The 27,192-nt window shown below is 41.7% G+C and overlaps 1 protein-coding gene across 6 annotated transcripts in view; it reads right to left on the bottom strand.

Moving 5' to 3' along the window:
• LOC139665645 (nucleosome assembly protein 1-like 1) overlaps nt 1-26,489 on the bottom strand; it is a 34,273-nt gene extending 7,784 nt beyond the window's left edge. For 2 of the 6 annotated variants that reach the window (XM_071544730.1, XM_071544731.1), the window contains exons 1-12: nt 26,383-26,489; nt 18,411-18,449; nt 15,912-16,000; nt 12,808-12,910; nt 9,178-9,319; nt 5,324-5,404; nt 3,323-3,451; nt 2,293-2,364; nt 2,053-2,192; nt 934-1,079; nt 756-775; nt 16-138 (exon numbers count right to left, since the gene is read on the bottom strand). In XM_071544730.1, the coding sequence (XP_071400831.1) occupies nt 16-138; nt 756-775; nt 934-1,079; nt 2,053-2,192; nt 2,293-2,364; nt 3,323-3,451; nt 5,324-5,404; nt 9,178-9,319; nt 12,808-12,910; nt 15,912-16,000; nt 18,411-18,427 (1,062 nt within the window). In that variant the 5' untranslated portion in view covers nt 18,428-18,449; nt 26,383-26,489. Of the gene's footprint in view, nt 1-15; nt 139-755; nt 776-933; nt 1,080-2,052; nt 2,193-2,292; nt 2,365-3,322; nt 3,452-5,311; nt 5,405-9,177; nt 9,320-12,807; nt 12,911-15,911; nt 16,001-18,410; nt 18,450-26,382 lie in introns of those variants that run through there. The other 4 variants (XM_071544728.1, XM_071544729.1, XM_071544732.1 and 1 more) reach the window with 4 other exon arrangements.
• Nucleotides 26,490-27,192: the final 703 nt, after the last annotated feature.

Genomic DNA, 27,192 nt, shown 5'->3' with positions numbered 1-27,192 from the left:
GACGGCGAGACTCACATCGTCGTCGTCGTCCTCGATGGCCTCGCCCGTGAAGTAAAGCACGGCCCGGGGAACGATGCGCTCGCGGATGAAGTGTCCGATCTCGAAGTCTGCGGCCAGGACCGCCTCCGAGTCCTCGTCCTGAAGACAGACAGTCCCGATCACAGTTTACCCACTTGGGAGACGCAAACGTGCAAAAGATGCCTAGTGCAGCTTTAAGGGTTTATAATGCAGACATACATCAACCGTAGGGCTGGGCGAAAATTCAATATTATCGTTTTATCTTCTTTCAGTGGAATCATATCGTGATGATATGAAGATATTTTAATATCGTGACACACATTTCTGCTGTCTAAACTGATGACAACCACATTTTACATAAAAACTCTTATAAAATGAGGAATGGTAGGAATATTATTTGAAAATTTCAGTTTTGTTTGACATCACACCTAACATTACCATTCGGTTCAATGAGATGAACATTAATTTGATTATTTAACGTGATTTTGCATACATGAAACATATCGTGATATATATCGATATAGAGAAAAATCCTTATGATTATCATGATATTGATTTCAACCATATCGCCCAGCCCTAATCAACCGTGTGCTAATTAATAAGAAAAGAGAGGTAATTAAAAAGGTCTTTATGGTCCAAATAAAGATCAACAATGACACAAATGTCTTCCAAACCTCAAAGAGGAAGAAATGGTTCACAAACAAAAGTATAAACAACAAGGAGGTAAAATAACTTACCAGCTCTCCACTTTCTGGAACTGTAAACGACAAAAAAAAAAAAGTACAAAAAGTTAAACCATACACCTCTACTGTGGTGAAAAAGTTCCGACTGACACTAGACCTTAAACTGGGAATGCTTTCATTTTTACAGTGCAATAACCAATGTATAGGTTTATTAATATTTCCTCCTCCTCACCCTCTGGTGGGCTGAAGAAGTTGAAGAAGGAGTCGTTGGGGACTGTTTTGGTGACCGTCCTGACTGTGCCGCGGCCCTTGTGCTTCTGTTTCTTCTTGATTGTTTTCAACGTGACGTTCTTGCCCTTCGTCCAGTCAATCGTGCAGCTGGGGAGGAAGAGGAGGAGGAACAGAAGGTTGAGGTGTCAATACTTGCTCGGATCCATTTTAGGAGTCTAGCTGATGTGCTGCTCTATAGCAACTTGGAAATGCTTTCTGACAGAAGAGTGATATTGTAGATATAGAAGAAACATAAGAAGGTGTGGGGGTGGTGCTGCTAGCGGTCAGGATATGTATTTTTTGCATGCCAGGTCATGACTCAAGCAAGACCGACATAAGAATAGACAGTAGAATAAACTTCATTTCAAGGATTGGTAGTGAAATACTACAAAATAAGAGTCCTGCTCTGGAAAAACTGTTTAACCACATTATTTTGCTGGACAATGATTGATATACTTGATAATACTTCATAAATACTTCAGTAATACCTGAATATTACTGTTGATTTAATGAACAAAATTTTACTGCACTATTGGCATCTTACAGTATGTGTATCTCCATTACCTTTTACATCACTGTCTGTGTTTTATTGTATGTAAAGTACTTTGTAAACATTGTTTTTAGAAAAATGCTCTAAAAATAAAGTTATTAATATTATTGGTAATACTTTAAGGGTCATTAAGTTAAGGGTTAGTTAATGCTAACCCTTAATTAACAGTTAACTAATTGTCTGGTAATATTTACTAATGGTGTTCATGTTAACTAAGGTATTAATTTATACATCATTTAATAGTCATCTATATAAACTATTAAATAATGTATAAATTAATACCTTAGTTAAAATGAACACCATTAGTAAATTACACATTAGTTAACTGTTAAGGGTTAGTTAATGCTTATTAAGCATTAACTAACCCTTAACTTAGTGACCCTTATTGTTAAGTGTTACCATTATTATTTTGAACATTTTCAAATGCACTCGGCCCCGTTACTTGTTTTGTGATGAACTGTGTGTGTGTGTGTGTGTGTGTGTGTGTGTGTGTGTGTGTGTGTGTAACTCAGATGCCACCCTGGCCCTCACCCTGTGCAGCCCATGATCTCTGGTCCGTCGAAGGAGAAGGGGTCGCTCTCGTCCGGCTCTGACCTCATCTTGTAGGTTTTCGTCAGCACTGTGTTTGTGAAGAAGTCGTTGGGCTCAAAGTGGAATTCTAATGAGAAGCTCTGGAGACAAAATGAGACGCAATTATAGCATTATACACGATTCACCGCTCAAGTTCAGCGGCCGCTCTTAACTCAACACACGACCGACAGACAGACTCACCATTGGCTGTCCTGGATCTGAGAATTTCACTTTGATATCTTGTAAATGTTTAAGGATGGGTTCATCGTGTTCCTGAGGGGGAAAGAGACATAACATCAGAAGATTATCCTGAATACCAAGAGACAATATTTATTCTTCTGTTTTTGTTAGGGTCACTTTTAGCAAAGTGTCTACAACATATTCAGTTATAATTGCATTTGGTCCATCTCTACTTTCTGTCATCTTTGTTTGTGCGTCCTTTGTTTTCTGTAAAGCTCTTTGGCATCGACACCCAAGAGTCTGCAGGTTTTCATTCCAATCAAACACTGCAGCAGCTGTTCAACAAAAAAGATAAAAGGAATGCTTTTGAATCCATGGCTTCAAAAACAGGAGAGGTGCCATTTGGAAAAAAGGGATGTTGTCAGTTGCAAACAAAATTAGAAACAAAAGGATCCCAGGTGACTCTCTCCTCTTGTACAAATTGTACGAATTAAAAAGCCTTTATTAATAGGGCTACATCAGAAAGTTTAAAAAATGCACCATGTTCATCAGGGTGCAAAGAACTGTCAAAACACAGGGTTATTTAATGCCCCTGTGCATCACTAATTAGTGACCACTGCAGCACAAATCATTGTATAACCCGCAAAAAAATAACAAAGCAAATCAGCTGATTTAATTGCAGACGCACTGCAAGACTGAAGAAGGCACCAGCCTAAACGTTTGTGCATGATGTTCCTTCTGAATTTATACAAATACAAAAATTAGCATAATGAGAACATAAAAGGTTTGGAAAACCCGCCAAACAAAGCAAGGGTGAGCGGTGACTTCTACAGATGTAATCACAGAGCACACCTTAAGCCAGAGGTGGACCTATTCAGTGATATCAGCTGCTGTAGTGTTTGGTTGGATCTCCATGACACACGATTGAAAACCTTTACTCTATACAGAACTTGGCCAGCAGGTGGCAGCAAAGCCTGATTTCTCTTTGCTGGGAGCAGCAGCTGTCTGACCCATTTTCCTCCCTCTCCGCCGGCGGTCTGGGCGGACCTACCTGCAGCATGTCGCTGAGCAGGTCGACGTTCTTGAAAACCGTTAACCAGAACTCGGGGATTCCTTTGGGGTCTTCCTTCTCCTCGTCCTTCTTCTCCTCCTCCACCTTGGCCTTCTCCTTCATCTCCTCCTGATAGAAAGGAAGGGAAGCAGAGAGGAAAGGGGGAGATAGAGGGAGGGAAAGACACAGATCTCCTCTTCAAAATAGGGCACTGCAAAAAAACGAGCGTCCATTTTTCCCCCCCGTTCACATTCGACACCGTATGAAAGAAGAGAACCTTCACCACCCACACTTTACAGATTAAAGGCTAAACAACAGGAGGAACAAACACCAGAGTGGGAGAATAAGCTCCATTCAACGCCACAACAAAATTAAAATCTCCATTACAATCATCTTTTAAAAGGTGGTTGCTGTAGCAAACAAATCAAAACAGAAAAATGGCAAACAACTAAGTCCATCACAAGACCAGCCTGAAGTCTCTGGTAGTTTTCCGGTCACTGATTGATTTCGGAGGCGTCACGGGAATATTTTGCTCCATCGATTGGTTAATTGTAATGCTGGAGATCTAGGAATTGAAGCTTATTCTTCTGTTGCACTTATTGCAAGTCGGTCTAGATGAGTGTCAACTAAATTATGAAAATGCAAGGGATACTCGTGTAACTAATTAAGTATCAAGTCTCTGGAAGTGTAACTCATTTCCTGAAGAAGTACTTCACATCACCCTCTCCCCACTGACTCATCAACCCTCTCCTCTGTCTTCCTCTGCTTGCAACAATATGGTCTTATCTTAAGAGTGAAAATATATTGAAAAATAGAGCTGCGTGATACGGCCAAAAATATTATCACAATACAATTTTTCATATTGGTCAAGAATGACAGTTATCGGAATATACATCAAATCAGTATTTCTTTATTTTTTCTCCCGAGTGAAAGCTGGAGAAATCTGAAGGTTAATGTAGTTCACGTATTCTCGCCACAATCCTAGGCCTTGTTTCAAAATATTAATTTAACTGGCAAAATGTCTTTACAATGCAACATGTTAAGGAATTTTTGATTACTTTGTGGACACTGTGGTTTGATGCTGAGAAGTAATCTTAGTTGCAGAGTAGTTCACAGGTTCTTGGGAGTCGACTACCAGCAATCGTTTGGTACTGCACTTAATTCTTCTGTTCACATGTTACTTGGCCTGCCATCAGAACCTGGACAAGAAACTAACGAGTTTTCCTGAAACTCCATTTATAAAGATTGAGAAGAAATAGCAATGTTTTCACATTTTCAGTGACTCATCTTTCGAAGAATATATTTTTGACCTTCTGTTCAGACAAAAATCTGAGCATTCAACTCGAGTCAGAATGAGAGGAGAGATGCAGACAGCAAAAAGCTGTTTTTTACCAACAATTGGTGTTGACTTGACCATGAAGACAATTAGCTTGAACAAAAGCCAACATAACAAACCTGAAAATTAATCTGGGAGTATATTGTGTACGAGGCTAGATATGTTCTGTCATAAGGCTTGTTTGAGATCAATACAGGCAGGTAGGCGCTCCGCCCGCCTGAAATAATCAAATTAAACAGGATAGGACTTTGTATTTTGGATGGGAAGTGATTTGCAGATCAATCAAATGATGCAGGCGGCTCCACTTGCCTGTATTATTTTTGGCCCTCTCACAAAACGTCACTCTACTCCACTTTTTAGCGGATCTACACTGAACTTCATCCAGTCTAGTGCTTCGCTGGAATCCAGACGACCGAAAACAGGCATAGTGATGGAAAAAAAAATATTAATCCCCGGCTCTTTACTACCGGTTGAGTTCAGTGTTTCCAATCTAGGAATTGGAGCTTATTCTCCTGTTGCACTCATGCGATGATCTGGATAAGAGTCTTGAGCTACATGCATTAAGTTTAAATGATATTCAGTAGATAGCTCGGTATTCAGTCGGTGGTTGCAGTCAAAGAGAGGAGGCATGCAGGCAGAGAAGTCACCTGTACCTGCTTACTTACTGTCAGCTCTTCCTCCTCATCTGCCTTCCATTCACATTCCTCGTCTGTGGGCTCGTAGGCTGCTTTCACTATGTCGCTTCTCTGTGAGGAACAGAACAGAGTCACGTTAAAGTTCGTGACACCAACGTAATGCACACTGTCCCTTTAATCATGCATTTTATTTGTGCCATCTAATACTTATGAAAAATACAAATAAAATAAGAGGCAAAATAAATAAAACGCAATGCAACAGTGGTAAACCTGTGGGGCAGGTTAACACCTTTGATTATCTAAAACAGAGTAAAATGTAAACATGACCCAGGTAACGCGTTCAGAGATTAGCCCGATTTCATTTGCTTTTTAAATGTGCGCATGTGTGAAAAAGGTCTTAGAAAACGCTGACCTCCTGGTTCCAGTAGCAAACAGCAGTGTGTTTGTTTACACAAATGACAACATGGACATGTGTCAGTATGTGTCATTACATGCACCTCAGCATCTTTTGCTCTCAGCAAACGCAGAGAGAATAACAGTTTGTGTCAGGGCTTTCCGTGAGCACGTCAACGCGAAAAAATAAATATGCAATATACCCCGATATCAAAAAATCACAACATGTAACACTTTAACTGAACTAACCATCTGGTTTTTCATAATAATTCAAATCCAAGTCAGTGTGGGGAAACTGAGCTCAAGTGTGAGGTGTGTGACCAGGAGCACACAAGCAAAAAACAATTAGAAGTGGATGAGAGTTGTGTGTCCAAAAATCCTGACTGATCGCATTTACTGAAAATAGAACTTTTACCGTAATGCCGAGAGCTAGGGGGGGGGGGGGGAGGAGGGGGAAGAAGCAAAATCAGGGGGAAGAAAATACCACAAGAAACAAAAACGGACGTTGTGGAAACCAAAATAAATACAATAAGAGCCACTCTGCCAAGAAGACGCATTATTTCCCAAAGACTGCCATTTGGCAGCGGATTCTGCTTGTTGCTGTGCATACCACAGCCAAACCTGGCTCTTCCTCACCATATCCCCCTTTTCCTTCCCACTGCAAAAAATTAAAGTCTCCTAAATCAAGAGAAAGAGCCTAATTTTCAGACAAACAGGCATTTGGGAAATGTCATCATGGCGTTTCGCGTTGGTTTCATAGTGGATTTCAAGGTGGGGTCCTTGAGGTTTGTGGAAATCCTAAGCAAAAGTTTTTCACTTTTTCACAAGAATTTTCACTTTCACCCTCATTTCATTCCCACCAAGATAGCACTATGTGAGAATGTCAGTCTGCCTATTTTGATCATAGGTTTCATTCTTTCCACTGGCATCTCCTCTAAACTATACAATTATGTAATCTTCACAAAATCTGACAACAGATGGGGGTTCCCATGGATAAAATCTTAAAAACTGCCATCTGCAGAGCCCAACACACATCTATGAAAACTATGGGGAATTCTTGTGCTACAGCACCATGGAAAACATTCAGTTCAAGTGAAAATAAATAAACCTAAATTTGCGTTACAGGGATTTTCAGTGGCAGTAGTGTTAAATATACTGTATATAAGCAGTGGGCCACAAGAGGCCGTGCTTTACAGCAGAGAACCGTAACGATCCCATTTTATAATCTGGGCTCCAAAATGGATCACTGGAACGGCCTAAGCTTCCTTTTTTTTTTTTTTAATTCAGAGACGCTCCTGCTAAATCTTGAGTGAGCTTCAAAGAGCAGATAGGAGGAGGAGGAGGAGGGGGGGGGGGGGGTGGAGAGGGAGGCTGCTTCCACTGGAGGAGCAGCACTACAGATTTCTGCATAAACATGGCAGCCTGATCAAGGCTACAGATGCTGAGAGAATCCATCATCCGCAATGTTATGGATTCAACAATGCAAATGCTGACAGTCTCAGGTTTCTTGTCCAGTTGCACAGAATACAATGAGGGGAAGTTCTCTAATGAATGCAGTCATCTTTTATACGTAGGCGTCCATTCAAAAGTTGCCCCTCAGTTGCTCTAGATGCAATGAATTTGTTAATTCCAAATGAGACGCTTGGCCTTAAATTATTTGATCGTTTGAAAAGGTTCAGGATCATTTGCCATGTTAGGGTTGCAAAATTCCGGGAATTTTCAAAGTTGGAAACTTTCCATGGGAATTAACGGGAATTAACAGGAATTTATGGGAATAAACGGGAATAAACCAGGAATTTACGAAATTGAAGGTATGCTCTTAATAGGGAAATTAAATATAGTTGGGGAAAATATATTTTAGCATAATCCTGACTAAAACAACCAGATATCATGCAAGTACAGTTGAATATCTATGCTATTCCTCAATCACATGCACACATAGCACACTGCTTACTGCAGGGCTATTGAGACCACGCCCCCTACATGCACTGTGCATTCCTGTGCATTTTTATTAATTTTTGAATGGGTTGGGTCGGGGGGATGAGTAATATTTAACTCAACATTCATGTTTTTGTTCTTCAATGAAAGAATTGATTGTTCAATAAAATATTTAACACTTGATAAAGTTCTACTTACAAATAAATCTGTTTTAATTGTATTATTTTGGATGGATGTCTGCTTATAACAAAACAAATATTTATGCTTGGATATGATACCTTTCCGTTAAATTACCCTCAATTCCCAGTTAATTCCCATAAATTCCCATTAATTCCCATTAATTCCCATAAATTCCCCTAATTCCCATGGAAAGTTTCCAATTTGGAATATTTCCAAAATTCCCCAGCTTAACTTCCCATGGAAATTTACCGGAAACTTTCCGGAAATTTTCCACCCCTTTGCAACCCTAGCCATGATGATTCCGAACTTTTGCAGGCCTGGAAAATGGTTTTGATATTTTAAGACTTTTTCCTTGACTAATCCATGACATTTAGCTCAATTTCTATGACAATGTTAACATTGGCACGTTGTTGATGAAGGTCATTGGAGCGTTTCAGATTTTAGCTAGCTACGGCTAATATTTAGCTAGAAATTTACTTATTAGCCAATTTCCACCAATAGTGAAGTGAATAGTGGAGCCTAGAGGTTAGAGAAGCTGGCTTGTGACTGGAAGGTTGCCAGTTTGAGCGTAACCCTCCAGACCAGCCAGGAGAATCTGGGCTGGGGCTTGTGAATGAGGAACCCCCTGCCCCCCCTCCCTCCCTCCCTCCCTCCAGCTGGGGGTTAGGTGCCTTGCTTGAGGGCAATTAACTGCTCCAGTGGAGCTGCTCAGTGACCAGCAGTGGTGTGTGTGAATGAAACTGTGTGAATGAAAGGCAGGCTGGTGCAGGAAAAGAGTGATTCAGGTTCAAATCAGCTTTCAGGGATAAATAAAAGGTTTAAAAACACTATTTGAGGAGATTCAGAAGTATTTTCCATGACAATTCCAAAATGTTTGCCGTGTGTATCATTTCCTCTAATTTGTCCTCATCTGGAAAACTGAATTTCGTAACTTTTCAAGGTTTTCCATGACAACAGAAATCATCAACAGTGCACCCTAATCAATGGCTAATGCTGGTACTGAAAAATGATACCCATCTGTAACGTAACGATCTTTTGTATCAATATCGATTTCAAGATATCAAAAGTATTGAAAAACTTCAAAATGTTGGATTCTTTCAACGGGAATTCAATGGAGATTTGTCCTCTAGTTTATGGTCATTTTGAGGAAATCCACCGAGTATAGTCTCATTTTATTTAGATATATTTAGATATAAATGTGCAAAAGTTACAGAAAATAATTCACCCATATCAAATATAGAACAAAGAGGTATCGAATTCATAATTTTAGAACTGGAATCAAATCAGACCCATCAGAACTGGATCAGTATCGAAAACAATGCCGAGTCCTCAAGATTGTCAAGAAGAGGAAATAATAAGTATGGAGAACGTACTTTGTCGAAGAGGGGCTGGTAGAGGGCGGCGTACTTTCTCTCCAGCTCGTGGACTTCCTCGTAGAACTTGGCCTCGATGTGAGCGCATTTGACCTGGAGGTTCTTGAGGGCGTTGACGCGTCTCTTTACGACCTTTGGTAAACTGTGGGACGACAGGCATGGAACACATGAAATAACAAATCCTGTAAAAGGCTGATAGGTCATCTGAATAGCTTGTCCATGAGGTGTGAAGGCCTGAAGAATTTACTGTATAATCATGTCTTGTAATTTAAATTGCAAAAACCTAGCCGTTTTCCTAGCCTAAATTACAAAGTGTATCCCATTCCCACTAACTGAGACTCAGTTGATCGGCCCAATTACCACGTCCCTTTGGTATAAAGCATCACAGAGCGGCCGGGTTGGTAAACATGAGCGTGCTGTGTGCAGTTTACTAATGTCACATTACATAATATCTGGATATTGAACACCTCTTGCTGCCATTTTAATTGTAGAATATTGGCATGCTGGAAAAACAATTCATTTCACTCAGACAATCCACTGTAATAATGAAAATAGTCAAGATCTTAAGACGCCAGAAGTGCAGTAAAATGATCGTATAAATTGTCGAGTAATAATTAGTTGCAAATAAAAATGATGATCCAATATCTATCATCTAGTATAATTAATTGGACCATAATTATAGCCCTAATTGTGCAGACCGACTGTGCGACTTGGGATTCAAAGATGGACATTTTGCTTCCCTGAGCTTCTAAAGTTCAACGCCGGGGGAAAATGTCACCGTACAGGACTCTGCCTCAGAAGTTAATCTGCTGAGAGCTTTTCAGCTGAGCAGCACACCGCAGAGCAGCACTTTCCCCAGAGGTTCTCCAATAACTCACGGTGGCCATCCAACTGCCCACTTTAAACTGAGGGAAACTATGCCAAGAACAGGTTTTATTGAGATTTGCTTCATTTAACAGCAGACTGAAGAAATTATGTCTTGTTTGCACACACATTTATGGGCATCATGGCCCAGCTGCTGGTGTGAAAAATGCAATAGATCAGGTTTCCTAAACTTTTGAAAATTCAAAATGCCTTGATTTTCCAGCTCTTCATTTCTTGACTGGAAAAGATTTTATTTGGTGATCAATATGCCAATAGTGGGTGGGTAAGATGACTGGCATCTAGCTCACTATACTCCAAAACTGAAAGTTATTCTTGACAACAACAAATTAAGACCTGGGAGTTATCAAATTTACTTTGCATACTTTGCGAGACCCGTGTTGAATTCCTGGACAGCGACAAGGGAACGGCGCCACCTTGTGACATGAGCTGTGCTCCAAGAGAACAAAGCCAGATCTTCTAAAACATTTGATTTAAGTTGCTTGGTATTTATGCATTATGTTTTGTACCATTTACCTCTATGCTGAGCATCAATGTCATTTAGTTTCTGTGCTCAGTTCCCCTCCAGTCTGTTACGTTTACCTGTTTTTCTATTGGGGTGAAATGTTTTTATAAGCATCTCCAGTTCCTGTGTCTCACCTACAGTTTGTATTTTTGCTGTTTTTAAGTCTTTAAATCACTTGCATGTACAAATAAACAAAATCTAGAGTAAAACTAAAAAAAATCTTGGATCCATTTTGGTTATCAGACAGGAAACATAGCTTCTTTATCTACTGGCCGTGGCAGTTGGTGGTTCCCAAGTTAATCCACTTTCACCATTTTCCTGCCCAAATTTTAAGAATATTCCATGGCTGCTTCATTGTCAACATGACTTTTAGAACAGACAAATTCTCTAGTCACAGACAAAATTCAGCGGCATGTAGCTGATGTCAGCTTCCTCAGACATTTAGTAAATGCAGTCACCAGGCATTGGGAGCTGCAGTGAAGCTACACAGAATTAAGTTTCTCTGCAGTATGGTAAATTAAAACGCCTGCGCTATTCTGGCAAGGGAATACGTCTTTGGTTTCCAGTGCTTGGATGTTGCGACTGGTGAGCCTGAGAGTTTGTCGAGGACTGCCAAATGCTTGACAAGTTGATCAAAGAGCCACTTGCTGATGGTTTTGCTGAGGAGAACAGCAGTGGGTAGCAAAGCCTGCTAGCCAAGACGCACCGCTACATTCACAGTCTTGGAAATCACTGACCCTACCTCTCAATTCTTAAGTCACCTGTTAACATTTTAGGCCTATAGCTGATATATTTAGCTGATCCTCTTACCCAGAGCCAGTGACAATTACTGCAACAGTAGGATAAATATAAATTCTTATATCAGCAGATCTTCCTGTTATTACAAATGTACTTAGCCTTCATTGGCACTTCTACTCGAAAGTAGTTTGAATACAAGAAAACATTTACAGGAATATTATACTGGAAAATATTATACTTGTACCACACATGTAAGTTCCCATCCAAACCTCATACGTTTGATGGTGACCCACATCTGAACGCTTGTGTTTTTGCTAGCCAGTCATGATGTTTGCCATTTTGCCTTTTAATATCTGGCCGTCTTCGCTGCCAAACTGCAAAATGCTAAGTCAATAACTAATGTTGACAGGCATAAATTGGTGGCATTGGTAGTTGGTTAACTGTATCCCCTATGCACTCAGATGACCTGTGTGCGTCTAGGTACAAACACATGGTTAAAGAGGGGTTAACAGCCTGCACAGTGAAGGAGGCCCCGAGTGCTGAAACACCCAAAGCCAGACTCCGGCGGCGAGGCTCCACCTGCAGCGGACACATCGCCACCATCTGATTAATGGGCTTTTACAGCATGCTGACTTCGCAGGTTGTTGCATATGCCAGTATGCAGAATTAAGTTTGAATATTAACATGCATGCGAACCCGCTGCTGCAAGGGAACAGAACGGGTGGCGGTCGATTACTGTGCACAGCTGTTGTACCAGCCAGGTGAGAGTCGGCACAACCTGAAGTGTCCGACAAGCTGCTTGCACCTATGAACACTGTAGGATCAAAACAGGATCACTGCAGACAGCTGAGGAGATTTAAAAAGGGATTTAAAGTCGCTTTCCTAGTTTATTTTCACTGCTCTGAAACAAGCATGCGTATACTTCAAAAAAAGCATAAGTCTTGAAATTAAGCTAAGCCTCTGGGGTTTGTAGGTTAGGGTTATGTGTTTATGGGGCAACAAGGTAGAGTGGTGAGTAGAGAGCAAGGTCTGAAATTTGGCAACATCTAAACTTCTGCAAACCTTTTTCCTTCCGTTTCTCTGCTGTCTAGAGAGTAAACTAGCCTAACGTTGGTTGAAACTTGAAGTTATTCTTATGTAGTGATGCATAGCAGAAAAAGAGCCATTGTTTGAGTGGCTGAGCAAGTTTTAACATCTTCACTTGTGTCTTGAATGTTTCACAGTATCCGATTCTAAACTCGAAATGGCACTGAAAACGGGGAGGGTGACATTTCGATTGAAAATGTATATTCATTATTTTGGCTGGTAAACAGACAACTCCCATGACAAGCATCTGCCCTGCTTTAGTGTCCTTGAGCAAGACACTGAATCTCTACAAGCTCCAGGGGGGGATGCTGCTCTGTAGCCGACTCTGGAAGGGGGCAAGCATAAAAAAACAAAAAAGACGAATTCCTCCTTTTGGAATGAATAAAGCCGTCACCAAAAATGAGATGAAGATGTCTCACCTCTCCATGTAGCCTGACGGCGAACCAACCAGACCATCAAGCCTCTCCTGCAGCGCAGCCAGGATCTGTGGATTCTGCATCATCTGCACCGTCAGCTGACGAGCTGAGGACACACACACACACACACACACGTCAAGAGTACAGTATGAAGACGGGCCTATAAATCAGACTCTGCTGGGAAGGAAACAGTAGATATGAATCATATTGTAGCTTAAACACGTCTAAAACATTTCAGAGGCATAGAAAAACAAAAAGATTCTTCTGATAAGAATTGAGTGGGAGGTTGGCTGAATTAAATGAAAGCTTTGCTCCAACATGCAACTTGACTTGTAGGCCAGGAATCATGCACAGAGCAAGAACAACTTGTTTAGTAAAGCTGTCAAACATTTTTCACCCTTTGTTAAAAACTGTAGCCTCTTGTGATTTGGATTTTGCGTCAATAATGCGATTGCAATATGTTGTCAAATTGTGCAACACTACTCCACAGCCTGGCAGTGTTTTACAGATTAGTGACTCACATACATTATGAATTAGTTTATACTCCGTGAAATATTTGTGGCACCTTAAGTCATTACGAATCTCACCAGCGGGAGTATTTACATACACAGAATATTGCAGATACTTGCCCAAACCCAGGTTCAAGTCATTTTGGCAATAATACATCTTAGTATCCCAACCACAAATATCCATGTACACATAAACACACCGGGGCTCATACAGGAACGTCCCAGCCATCATTCCAGTTTCTAATATTTGGCATACGAGCTTATCCTGGGTATTGTAAACAAGATAAGGTGTTTACGTGCAGCAACTCCTAAACAGAGAACTTCAAACAGACTCAAGTGGTTTTGTTTTTGTATTTGTTCCACATGCTGTAAACCCACTTAACTGTAACAGATATACTCTCCACCTCGTGTCTCCAATTCCTGCACTTGGTGTTGTTCATTTGATGTGTCTTAATGTGCTTATTTAATGTGTCTGATGTTTCCTGCATGTTTTGTGTTGGGTTTCTATGCATTGCTGCACCCAGGTTTCCCACCGGGGTCAAAATAAGTACTGAACTTGATCAATATCTCGAATCAAGTCAGATTATTGTGCATTTATACCAAGGAAATGCTGCGAAGAAACAGAATGTGTGGCAGTCAGCAGAAAAGCGCGCATTCCTGTCGAGGCACCAGACAGGTGACAGCCGGCACAATCCTAAGTGTCCGACACGTTGCTTGCACCTATCAAAGCTCTGTCAGATCGCTGCAGACGGGTGAGAAGATTAAAGGGATTGGAAGTCGCTTTTCACTGTTGACACTTCCTGGGCATTTTGCTTGTAACCTGCCTCCAGCCAGCAGAGCTCAACTGTCCAAGAGAGTCGGAGTCAAATAAATGCACCTGGGCTTGTCTCGCATCACCCAACATAAGCTATTTGATGGATGCTTTTATCCAAAGCAGCACTTCAAAAGTACCAGGAGTGTTCACAGTAAAATTTGCATTTGGTGGTTTAATCAATAAGGGTCACCCGCCACGCCGGCTGCTCTCTTTTTTTTATTTTTTTTTTTTATAGAGATGATAACAAATGAATGCCTTGGTTATACACACTCTTTTGGTATTTGCCTGTTCCTGTTCTTGTATTTTGTCCTCGCCGACTTACCTACCAATGGCTCTACCAAAGGCTACTAAAAAGAAAAAATGAAGACAAAGATGCAAAAAGATGCAGTGTATGAGTGAGCGAGCAAATTTTAAAATTAAAACTCTAAATCGTCTCTTGGTTGAATGCTTCACGCAGTACCCGACTTTATCCAAAAAAAGGGAATTTAAAACAGATATTCTATGAAAAATGTACATTCATATTTTGGCTGGTAAAAATTACTCTTGGCAGGTACATTTTTCGTTTACTGACATGTGGCAGGTGGGCCAAAAAGTTAATTTCAGATGTTGAGTGTATGTTTAGTCCTACTCATTGAGCATGGTAACACTGGCAGGGTTAGAGGTTCAATTCCCTAACCTTGCCAGTGTCAGTGCCATGCTCTGCCCATTTTGAAGAAGCTACCCTCTTTCTATCTTTAAGGCAACCGTTTAGCATGGTGTTATGTATCCCCCGTTTCCACAGGAGGAGGAGGAGGAACAAGCGCCTGCAACAATGAATAAGGTAGTGGGAGGAGAGGAGAGTTTGCTGTATAATTTACAGCATGGAGCCAGGAGGCATAGTTTCACCTTAAGTTTCAAAAACCAATTCGCTTCCCGAAATCTTTTCAGCTGCGATTTGTGGGTCCCTCCGAGTCTGCCTGTGACTGATGTCTCAGAGCAGCCGTGGTGAGTGAATGTGCGATGTGTGATGTGAATGTTTCTGAGCGGCCCCAACAAGAGTTTGTACTGCATGTGAACAGTGGCAAGCTTTAACTCCGCATTACTCACGCATTTATAATCTTCACTAGGCTTTCAGACCTCATGCAAGGCTTTCCTGAGTGTGTGGTGGCAGTGACAGATCTGTCGTAGGCAGCGGGAATGAGTGTTCTTTAAGTCTGGTTTTTAAAAGACTATTCAGACTTGCTATAAATAGACAAGGCCAAACAGCCATCTAATTCTATCCACAATGGGCTGGAAGCAGGCTAATATATGAGAAACGATCTGAATCATTTATCGAACATCAAAGGATGCATAAACAGCATCTAGATCCCAAAATAAAATCGAACGGATTAGTGCCTTCCAGCTCTCAACTACAATTCAAAACCTTGCCAGGCAGAAGAAAAAAAACAAAATCCCAAGTTAACCTAATGTCAACCTAAATACCAAGCAGAGGCTCACAGAGCCCAGACTTCTACTCTGCTCCCGCAATGACATTTTTATTCCAACACTTGAATGATTTGACATTTGTTCTCCAACAATAGTTTTGGTGAAACCCATCTTTGTTAGATGAAAGCGCATTTTCTATAGATTTATTTTCTGTCTAATCATGTCGATGCATACCATTTCATAAATAGAATCAGACCACACTAAGTTGATTTCTTCTGCACAAACTCCCATCAACATAAGTAACACTTTTGAAGCTTTTTGGTAAATTTCAATACTTTGCAATCAGTTAAACTATACCAAAACTCTTGATCTGTGCCTACCTTTGCTGTTGACATCTTCTCCCGTCTCCTCCTCCTCCACCTCTTCCACGTCCTCCATATCTGCCGGGTCCAGCTCAGCTTGGTCTTTGCTGCTCAGGGAGACACACAGGGGGAGGGAAGGCAGAGGGGGGTCAGCCAAATCACAGATAGTTCATAAACTGTTGATAAGTGCAGGGAATTAACACCAGCCACCAAAACATGTCTAGCATGTTTAGGGAGAGTTACTCATTCACATTCCCCAGCCGGATTTTCAGGGTTCGAACTCGCAACCTTACAGCAATGGCTGACAGACACAATAAGGTCTCTCTCCCGTTCAGGACCACGGGATGCCGGGGAGCTCTCCCAGACTGAAGCAGTAATCAGCTTTAGAGTTTTTTTACCCACAATGCTGTTCCACGCGCTGAAACATGACACCCTGCTTTTAAAATGCACTGCAGGACAGCACAATCCTGAAAGGCTTCACCTGCACGGCCTCTCATCCTCCTGTCAGTCTGCACCACAGAGGGAAAAATCAATGGATAACAGTGGAAGAGGGTGTGTGTGTCAGTGTGAGAGACTGTGTGTGTGTGTATGTGTGTGTGTGTGTGTGTGTGTGTGTGTATGCGTGAGAACGAGACGTGTCAGAGGACCTCTATCCCCATGGTGTGCGACAGCCACTGGAGCGTCACTCCTGTTGGACCGATGTCAAGGTCCATCCGTCAAAATGTTGCGAGGTGTCTGGATATGCGTGTGTGTTAGAGTGTGTGTGTGTGTATGTGTGTGTGTGCGTGAGAGACTGGGCCGACGCAACCTGAGCCCAGGCGTGGCATCCAAAACAGCCCAGGCTCGGTAAACAACCGATTCCATAACAGCTCGATGAGGGAGAGCCAGCTATGACGAAACCGACAGCTGGATGCCTCCGTCCTGATCCGTTTACTCATTAACCCGCTGTCACTCATGTACAGACAGACGGCCGTGAGCAGGAGGTTGTCGGTTTGAATCCCCAGTCTGACAGAGAGCAGAAGAGACTTACTCCAAACTAATACTCTCAAAGTGTTGAAGGGCACTTGATCGCAGCTGCTCCAGTGGACAACAGCAACATTTCTAATCAGAGTTCACAAATCCTCCAATGCCCACTAGTGTTGTCACCATACAAAAAAAATGTACTTTGGTGCTGCACCTACCCGAGGTACGTCCATCCTAGGGCTACAACTAACGATTATTTTCATTGTCGATTAATCTGTTGATTATTTTCTCGATTAATCGATTCATTCTTTGGTCTATAAAATGTCAGAAAATAGTGAAAAATGTGGATCAGTGTTTCCCAAAGCCCAAGATGACGTCCTCAAATGTCTTGTTTTGTCCTCAACCCAAAGATATTCAGTTTACTGTCATAGAGGAGTAAAGAAACCAGAAAATATTCACATTTAAGAAGCTGGAATCAAAGAATTTTGACTTGTTTTTCTTAAAAAATTACTCAAACCGATTAATCGATTATCAAAATAGTTGGCGATTAATTTAATAGTTGACAGCTAATCGATTAATCGTTGCAGCTCTAGTCCATCCTAAAAAAACAATATACAATTAGGGCCAGGTAAAAATATATTTTCCGATTAGTTGGCATTTTAATTTGGCTAATCAGATATCGATTCTTAAAATCCAGAGATCGGACTTTGTTCAGTGGTTGTGTGTAGATGTATGCAAAACGGTATTTGTAGCAGGCAAACCGTCATTGTCAATGTTAAACATTAACCTTTTTAGTAATGCATATTATAAAGGGTTCCCTGTGCAGTTCACAGCGTTCATTCTCAGAGAATACGCAACCAGTATTGGTATTGTAATTGAATAGATATCGAATTGAAAGGGGAGATACCCAGCCCTAAATACAATGGTGAAAAAACAAACATCATTTGCGATAAGCTGGAACTAGCTCTGCACTGACTGTACAGCTGTGTCCCACAATGGCACAATGTTGTTCATTTTTGGGACCAAGTGACTGACTGACTTGCTGCTGGCTGCAACTAAAATCGTTAAATAATACGTAAAAAATGTTTAAAGATGGATTTGTAAGAAGGAGCATATAAACTTGCTCATGTTGCGAGACACTGGTGTGACGACGCCTTGATGTCAACAATTTTATCCCATTAAAAAATTCCATGTCGGTATTTGATTTGTGAGTAAAATTGAAAATGCCCATCTGCTGTGCTTAGAGAGAACATCCCATAACCAGTGCTGCAGGTTAAATCACCACCAGCAGCAGTCAGTGTGTCTATCAACAGCCATGAGTCCCTTCACAGTGTCCTTGAGTAAAGACATGAGGCCCATATACACCCAGTCATTGTAAGTCGCTCTGGATAGGGGCGGCAGCTGAATGTAATGTGGGCAGAGAGAGGGATCCAGCTGGGCAAGTAAGGTAATGATGCAGAGACAGGAATGTTTACCTCAAAATGGGCACATGAGGGCAAGAAGTGGCTTTTCTCACTAGTGTGTAGCTAGCCGATTTGTAGAAGATGTACTTACTTGTCAATGTCTGCCATCTTAGCCGAGTCTAGAGTGATGCTAGAGAGAGAGGAGAGAGAAAACAATTAGTTTAGAGATGCTGGCAGGATGCAAACTAATTAGTTTTGACTAACATCTGATTGTCACCAGACCTGGGTAAAATAGCATTTGCAAATAACCCCTGGAGCTCGTTTCACCTGTTTGGAGCACCAAAAGGAGTGAGATTTGTATATTCGCACTACAAAATGAGTGACGGAAAGTACAATACAGCTGAAGAAAAGTATTTGAAAGGCAATTTAGTGTAGTCTTCTGTGACCTACATCTTATCTGACAAGCCCGGATGCAGAAACTGGTAGTGCGAGCGGGTTAAAACGCGGCAATTTGCTGATAACATTTGACCCAGTCCCTGCGATTGTCACAGGGAAAGTCACACTGGCGTTTCATTCAGATCAACAGGACCGATTCAACATTGAACGAGGGTGACAGTTCAACATAATGATTTACTTTAACTTTGGGGGCGGTGTTAGCCTGGAGGTTAGAGAAGCAGGCTTGTGAGTGGATAGGAGCCGAGTCAAATCATGGCAGAGCTGTGAAAATCCATCAATGACTGCTGATGAGTTGCCCCTGAGCAAGGCACTCAACTCCCAGCTGCCCCAGTGTTGCTGCTCAGTGGCAAACAGTTAAAGACTGTGGTTCCCAGGTGGAAATGAGAGAAACTGTATGAATGTGAAGCAGAGCATCTCCAAAAAAAAAATAAAAAAAAAAAAACACATGCTCAGTCGATTATCCTTGAATAAATGTTTTCAGGAGGAAAAACACAAACATCCCAATAGATACTTGACATGATTTTTATTATGCAACTGTGACTCTGCATAACAGGCGAAAAATCTCTTCATCCCAATCACTCAGTTAGAAACAAAATGGCCATTAACAGTAATCCTACTCCTCCTCCCAAATACAGCTGTGTGTGCACTGCCCCGATCCAAGAGGAAATGCATAAAAAATGCATAAAAAGGAATCCTATACAGCAGTCAACACAAAAGTTCACCGACAGCCTGCATCTAAGCTGTGGATCAAAGTACAACAGAAACCTTTCATCTTAAAACCCCGCCTGCCCAATTGCATTACACGAAAAAATCATAACGCAATTTTCGTTTCCACAATACTAATGGTGGAATATTGGCATATCAGCAATACTGGAACACTTACGCTGTTTGCTGTAGCTCAAAAAAGACAAGATGCCGCTATAAGATGCCAAAAATGGAGTTCAATTTTTGTTCCTTAAATCAGACAATACTAATCGTGATTAATCATGGTGATCACAATATCTTGCAAATAGGCCTACTCTTGTTTTTTTTACTCTATTCCTGAACAGCCCTCCATTCCCATCTGCTCACCAGCAGGGAAGGAGACCAACCAGATAAGAAAGTGGCTGATTACAAAACAGACATTTTTACCATTTTACCAGCAGAAGATGATTTTCAGACTGGAAAAAGAACTTCAGGACCATGGGTAGTTACTTGCCACCATCTTTGGTCTTTGCCTGTTGTCAAACTTTGTCCCTGCTGGCCACCGTACACGCTTGCCGACCATGAGCCAATCAAGTCAAAGCAAACGATGGCTCTGTATCAAACAGGCTCCTGATTGGCCGCCTGTCACATTGGCTCCACACTAAGCAGTAGCGTCTGAACTTTGTGGATGGTTAACGAGCCTGACACGAGTTGAAACTTAATGTTATTCCCGTGTAGCGGAGTCACTTCACGATGAATTATAAAGTTGATCCATTGTAGAAGTGAGCGAGCAAGTTTTAAATTCAAACTACATCTGCTCGCCTTGACTTGATGTTTCACACAGTATCCGATTCTACGCACAAAACAGCCTTGAAAACAGGCATCTCTATGAAAAATGTATGTTGATTTTGTTGGCTGGTAAGAATTATTCTTGGCAGGTAAATTCTTTTTGTTTACCAGTGTTTGGCAGATGAGCCAAAAAAGCAAATTTTGGCCATCGTTACCAACCACAGCCATTTGGTTTCCCATCCTGCTCGTTAGGCACACAGCAGAAAGACGAGGGCCATTGCTACAAACAAGTTTTTCCAGAAGAGTGCACAGGGAGAAGAAGGGACTGATGGTTGGAGATGTGTCACTGACCAGCATGTCAGCTCTCATCAATGTTAAGACCCTTTGACAACAGCTGGGGTCATATTTATCCATTTTTTTTTACAACTCTAACAGCTACAATCAAATCCATGCCTGAATCTAGATGTTAAAATAAGCTGTTTACACCAAACTAGCTATTATGCAAGACTTGAATGATCATGACTTCAGTTTTATTGGTTAATCACATGCTTTGAAATGACTGACTTCATGAGTTTAGCGTACAAAGTGTATTTTTTACAAAACAAAAGCCCCTTTAGATGAAGGATCAACCTTCACTGTGACTCACACCACCTTCCCACCGACTCCACAAGACAACCCCAACCCCCCCGCCCCCACACACACACACTCCTCACACACCCTTCCCTTGAGAGAGATGGATTACCGCGCCGTTATTTTCAGGGGGACAGACAGGGGAGACTCACAGACAATCGGTACCCATAAGACAGCGAGGCAACAGATCACGACCTGGAAGTGACACCGGTGTCAAAACTCACAATCGCTAAGGTGGCTGTAACTCAAACCCCAAAGCCTTGTGGTGGCGGATTATGGACTGGGGAGAATTCTGCTTGTCAAATGTAACCGAGAGCTGCGTGTGTGTGTGTGTGTGTGTGTGTGTGTGTGTGTGCAGCTTGATTCAAGCGGTCGGGATTTTCGATACTGGCGACGGATGAGAGCAGACGCAAAGTTACCGAGGATATTATGTGCACGGAGATTGTGAGGTTGTTGTTTTCCTCCTCGCCTCAAACCTCAGAGGGCTTTGGTATTTACCTGCCAGGTCACTGACTGGGCTGCAAGATTATGGTTAAAATACTTTTCGTTTACATTCATTTAGCGGCAGTGGCCACCAATAGCTGGAAAGGTCCCCCACACCTTTAAAAAATATATTGAAAATGGCTCTATTGTGCATTATCCTCCAAAAAAAGATGCCAGGTCACAGAATAGGTTTGTTAATCAAATCCTTCATGCCAACAATTAGGATTGGGCTGTAAATAAGTTTAAAAATCATAATTTCTGTCCCTGTGTGAGTGTTTTGCATTAGGCTACATTTACAAAAAAAAAAAAAAAAAAAAAAAACAAGATTAAGGAAGTTTCTATCAGGAAAAAGATACACACAAGGGAGTTTCCAGTGGCAATGGATCTAGTCCATAGCAGATCCTGAATGCAGCCTACATTAACATGTGATTAATAATCATGATCATAGTACCTCGCAAAATACTAGGAATCATCATTTTATCCCTAATTGTGCAAAGCTGCCTCACATTGCTGAGTGTTTCGGTGCAGTTGTTCCCGCCCCAAACCAACCCAGTAAACACATCTGTTAGCTGGCTAGCACAGACTTGATCTCATACAGCAGACATTTTTCTGTTTATCATTTCACACACACCTCTTCCATATCACTCACACATGGCCATTTCCTAGAGCGGCATTGTCACAGCAGTGAGGAGACCGTCTACAGGAGGTCAGCAGATTGACAAGAGGCCAAGAATTTGCCCTTTAGTGCCCAAATAATAAGCCAGGCATGGGAAAAAAAACATCCTTGCTGGAAAAGAGAAATGAGCCATGCACTTCAGATAGATTCATATGAATAAGGGTATAAAATGTTGCTCTGTAAAAACTAAGTACTGGATAGATTCAATGTACCAATAAATAGGAACAAAGAAGAGATCTTAACTTGATTATGTGACTTTTTGAAAGGTACAAGTGGATTCGCCTCGAAGAACACTCTGATATTTCATACTCTCTCAAATCTCAATTCTCTCAAATTTCATACTTTTTCTAGATCTTAATTTATTGAAATAGTTCATGTTTTTTAATTTAGTGTGGAATGTGTATCTCATGTTGAACAGCAATATTCCTTGTTTTATTTATTGGCATTTATTTGATAATTTCTTTGTTTTCTTACTAATGTTGTATATATTGTTTATTTAGGTGGGATACACCATGAGCCCCTTGGTTTGTTTGTTTTTTTTATCTCACCTGCACAACTGGCTTTCATTCGCTGCATTTGTTCTTCTTTTGTTTCAATATGCAAATAAATCAATAAAATACAAATCCAGGCTGGGGATGGGCAGAGAGCCTGTGGGTTTCCTTTCCAACCAACCATATCACCAGGTGATTTCACCGATTAGTTCCTCCTCTCTGGTTGAAGGTGTGCAAATCTTTTTTTTTTTTTTTTTACTTCAGGCTGTAATGAAAACCTGCAGCCTCGGCCCTCCCTGTTCCAGGCCTACATGGGAACCTGCAAGTTGCACTGTGCTAACCCACATGATTCAAGAGCAGCTTTTACTTTTCTTACTCTTCCTGTCCACTTTCCAGCATGATGACCATCTTTGACCATCCTACTCTTCCAGTCAGCTCTCTCGTGGCTGCAGGCTGAGATGAACATCAACTGCCTCTGCAGCTCCCTGATAGAAAACTACCCCATCAAACCTGATCCTAATACTGTCCGTATAACCAGTGGCCTCACGATTCAGACTGAAATGTTAATCCTGTTTATTCTGCCACATAATGTGATCACAATTATTAGTCTTGTTTTTATGTGATGCGGCCTGAGCAGCAGCACCTGATGGCCAAGACAAATTTTCCCACAAATTTAATCTCATCTTAAAGAGTTGGGGGAACAAAAACATTTGATTGCATGTTTGACAACTTTAATCGACATATAGTGACCGTTCTAAATTAAATGGATCCAAATACCGACAATATTCTATGATTCATGTTTTAGGAACTAAAATCTCAATATGAAAAATTGTGCAGCACTTCAACTAATTTGAATACATTTTCCAAAGCTTTCTCTTGCTGAAAAGTGAATTCACCTGCTGCAAATCTGAACCTCATTCTGCTGGAACCGACTAGGCAGTGGTCTTAATCCTCGAGCACCAAAGCCCTGCTGGTTTTCTGTCCTCCCAGGTAGTTATTTGCATTCACCTGGCATCCCAGGCTTAAACCAGGCCCCGACTGGATGGGTAGAGTGAAAACCAGCACGGTTCTGCTTAGGGCTGGGTTTAAAAAAATTTATTTTCTGATTTAAATCGATCATTTGAATGATCCGATATCGATTCATAAAATCCTGAGATCGATCTTTTAATATATGCCACACTGCACTAAAGAAAGCTCTTATCTGGTCACTCTCACTGACTGTAGAGTCTGTAGAGTTGCACAACTTACACTATATTGTGTTGACTGCTGTAGTGTGTTGGTCATGTTAAATAAAAAGTACATTAATGTAACTGCTGTGGGGTCAATTCTAAATGTAAACATTAATATTTTTAATAATGCACCAGGTTAGAGGGTTCCTTGTACAATTTACAGCATTAGTTCTCTGAGAATCTCTTTCATATCCAAGCAAAATTGGTATTGTAACTGAAATATCCCTAACCGAATCGATATTGAATCGAATCAAATCGGAAATCGAATCCTTGTGAATCAGAATCAAATCGGGAAATTAGTGGCAATACCCAGCCCTAGTTCTGGTACTGTGGACCAGGACTGAGAAGCACTGAACTAGGGGAGATAATCAGACATCAGCCACTGAGATTAGACTGACTAAGACAGAGGTGGTTAACCTGAATGGGATGGGACCACTGGAGGAGGCCTTTAATAAGGGTTGTCAAAAAAATGTAATTCATCTCAAGGAAGGAAATTCTTTTAGCAAAGCCGTCGTATCGTCACCATCACTCTACATACACACTGGGCTATATATAGCTAATAAAGCAGGATCATTCAACGGCGGAGCTAAATATGTGACAATCCACTCAGCTCAGAACAAAGTCACAACGTAACGAATGAAGTTAAAATTAAAACACGACAGAGCGGGGCGTTTCTTCCTCCCTAAGAGGATAATGGACGAGACGAGCGGTGTCATGATATTGTGACTTTTAAGTTTTGATTCTGGTTTTAGCTTCTATCATGTCACATACATTTCTCACCTCAATGATGGACTGTCACTTATATAACCCACCATGTGACTGTACTGTTAAAGGCCTTCATTTTGCAGTAAGAAAATGACCCAAATTAAGACAAACAAGCATAAAAATATATATATATATAAATCCAAAAGCACATAGCCTTGTGCATTACTTCACACTCTGGAAAACACATATGCACAATATTACACTACAATATCTGAAGCAAGAAGACTTCACCCCCACCCGCCAACTTGCATTCTCCATGTTGCCAAATTATTGATGGCACAGTACTGTAAAAAGCTCTCAGCAGCAGCGAAAAGCTTTAAAATAGACTGCTGTCACATAAAATTTGGTGACAGAGCGTTTAAAGTCGGGGTCAATAGATGCTTTTCCCATGGACAAAAATAGATGCAGGTAGGATATAAACACGAACCTGCAATTTTAAACACTTGTGGAAAACCAAGCTACTGCATTTCCCCCATGGCATGTTGTTGATGCCTGTGAAAGAGTTAAGAGCGGAGCCATGCCAAGTGTCACTGCAGAAGTTCGTGAAATACCTTGAAACTCACAGGTCGAATATCTCCGTACACTGGCTCTTTTCATGGCTGTTTCAACACTGGAAACCTATCTCCTGCAACCACAGCTAGGATGTGTTCAAGGTGGATGGGGCACACTGATATCTACCAAAAAAAACCCATCCACATTGGGTCTGATGAAGTTATGACTCATGACTATATTTGACATATCTGATGTAATATTTGACAATCATAACAGTCTCAACATGCTTTACTCAGACATGCAACTCCCTTTACATTATGGTCCACCTGGTACATAAATATAAAAAGCCTTTGCCATTTAATCATCTCACCACTGTCACTAAAAGTCTCACCAAAGATCAAATATCCACCTGACAATAAGTCTTTATCTCATCTTTATATCAACATTATTAACCGGATAGCACACATGTCCCACAAACTGACCAGAGAATGTTCCTCTCTGGGACGCGCTTTTCCCTGATCCTGCCCAGCGACCACGTGTTGCATGCACAAGTATGGCAAACCATCAATGACTGACAAAAGAACCTGGCGGATCTGCTGACTTTGAACGCACCATTTTAAGTTAGCTAGCCGTCCAACCTGTTGAAACCGCTTATCCCTGACGTTAGGTGTGCGCGACAACGACCAAAGGCCATGCACTTCCTCCACAAACAAGACGACTCCTGGCTAGTGACAAGCTAACTTAGCCGGCCTGCCCAGTTTTGTCATTGCAATGCTACTTACGCTAGCTTCTTTGCTAGCTTGATACGCACTTGGGGCTGAGCAAGTGAAGCTGCACAGCCAATGGGAGGAACAGCCTCGACACGGGTGCTGTAGAAAATATGGGCCAGTTAGGAAGTGGTGCCAAGGCTTTGACACGGTGTTATCAGATTTTGCCAACTATGTAAACCGGCTACCACTATCCCGGCTAATTACCAGCTAGCTAAACCGCCGTGTGCTGTATCCCTAAGTCCAGAGTCCCATCCACACTTCCCCACCCCGAGACTCATCCCCAAAAAATAAGGTCAAGTCCAAAAATACAAGATACAAGACACGTGTCAACAATCGCCGAAAAACGCCGAAAATAACGAGGATTATCTTTCGCCTCGCTGTTCACGTCAACGCAATGTTTACCAAAGCGGGGGAACGGGGAGATGCATAACCGTTGTTTTTTTTAAATCGCGTGTAACGTTAACACACATCATGGTGGAGCCAGTCTCAATGGCTGCTGCTGCCGTCTGACTTGCCTAGCATTAGCTGGCAGAGCTGTCTTCTCCCGATTTAAAACACCGGAATCCGTTATCTACTTTAACGTTACCTGTCCCCCGGTCTGAAACGACGTGGAAGTTGGGTCGTTAACGCCAAAGCGATTTCCAAGTGCGTCTCTTACCTTCGCTCTCTTGCCGGAGGCTGGACTAGGTTAGGCGGTGCTGCGCAGTGAAGCGGTCCCGGGGAGAAAGACTCCGCTCCGATGGCGGTAAAAGGGAGAGAGATCCCGCCGCCTGCGCTCATATACATCCGACGTCATCACGTAAACCGGTAGTCACCGAGGCAACGCTGCTCATGGGAGGGGCAGCGGGAGAGGGTCCCTGGGGGAAAGCAAGGGGAAGAGGGATCATCGACCTCCATGTCATCATCATCATCTTCTTCTTCTTCTTCTTCCTCTTCTTCTTCTTCTTCTTCTTCTTCTTCTTCTTCTTCTTCTTCTTCTTCTTCTTCTTCTTCCTCCTCCTCGTCCTTGTGATCATCATCATTGTCCTCAACATCTTCCTCCTCCTCATCATCTTCCTAATCACCTTCCTCCCCCTCCTCCACCTCCACCCCCTCATCATTATAATTTTCCTCATCATCCTCCACCTGCTCCTTCTCCTCCTCCTCCTCCTCCTCCTCATCATCATCATCATCCTCATTAGCAACAGCAGTAGCACCATCATCCTCATCCCATTACATCATCGTCACATCATCATCAACATCATCATCATCAGCATCAGCTGCAGCACCATCATCATCTTCATCACCATCACATCCCCATCCTCATCATCATCATCTTCTTCTTCTTCCTGCTCCTTATCATCCTCATCAACAGCAGCATCATCATCATCGTCCTCATCATCGCATCCCATTACATCATCATTATCCTCATCACCATCTTCATCACCATCACATCCTTCTCATCATCATCATCAGCAGCAGCAGCAGT

The sequence above is a fragment of the Centroberyx affinis genome, unplaced genomic scaffold (genome assembly GCF_046629955.1).
Source record: "Centroberyx affinis isolate AG114_WGS23_722 - 3 ecotype Tasmania unplaced genomic scaffold, CSIRO-AGI_Caff_v1 ptg004646l_1, whole genome shotgun sequence".
NCBI lineage: Eukaryota > Metazoa > Chordata > Actinopteri > Beryciformes > Berycidae > Centroberyx > Centroberyx affinis.
The sequence above is the reverse complement of the archived record's forward strand: the minus strand, read 5'-3'. Positions and strand labels throughout refer to the sequence as shown.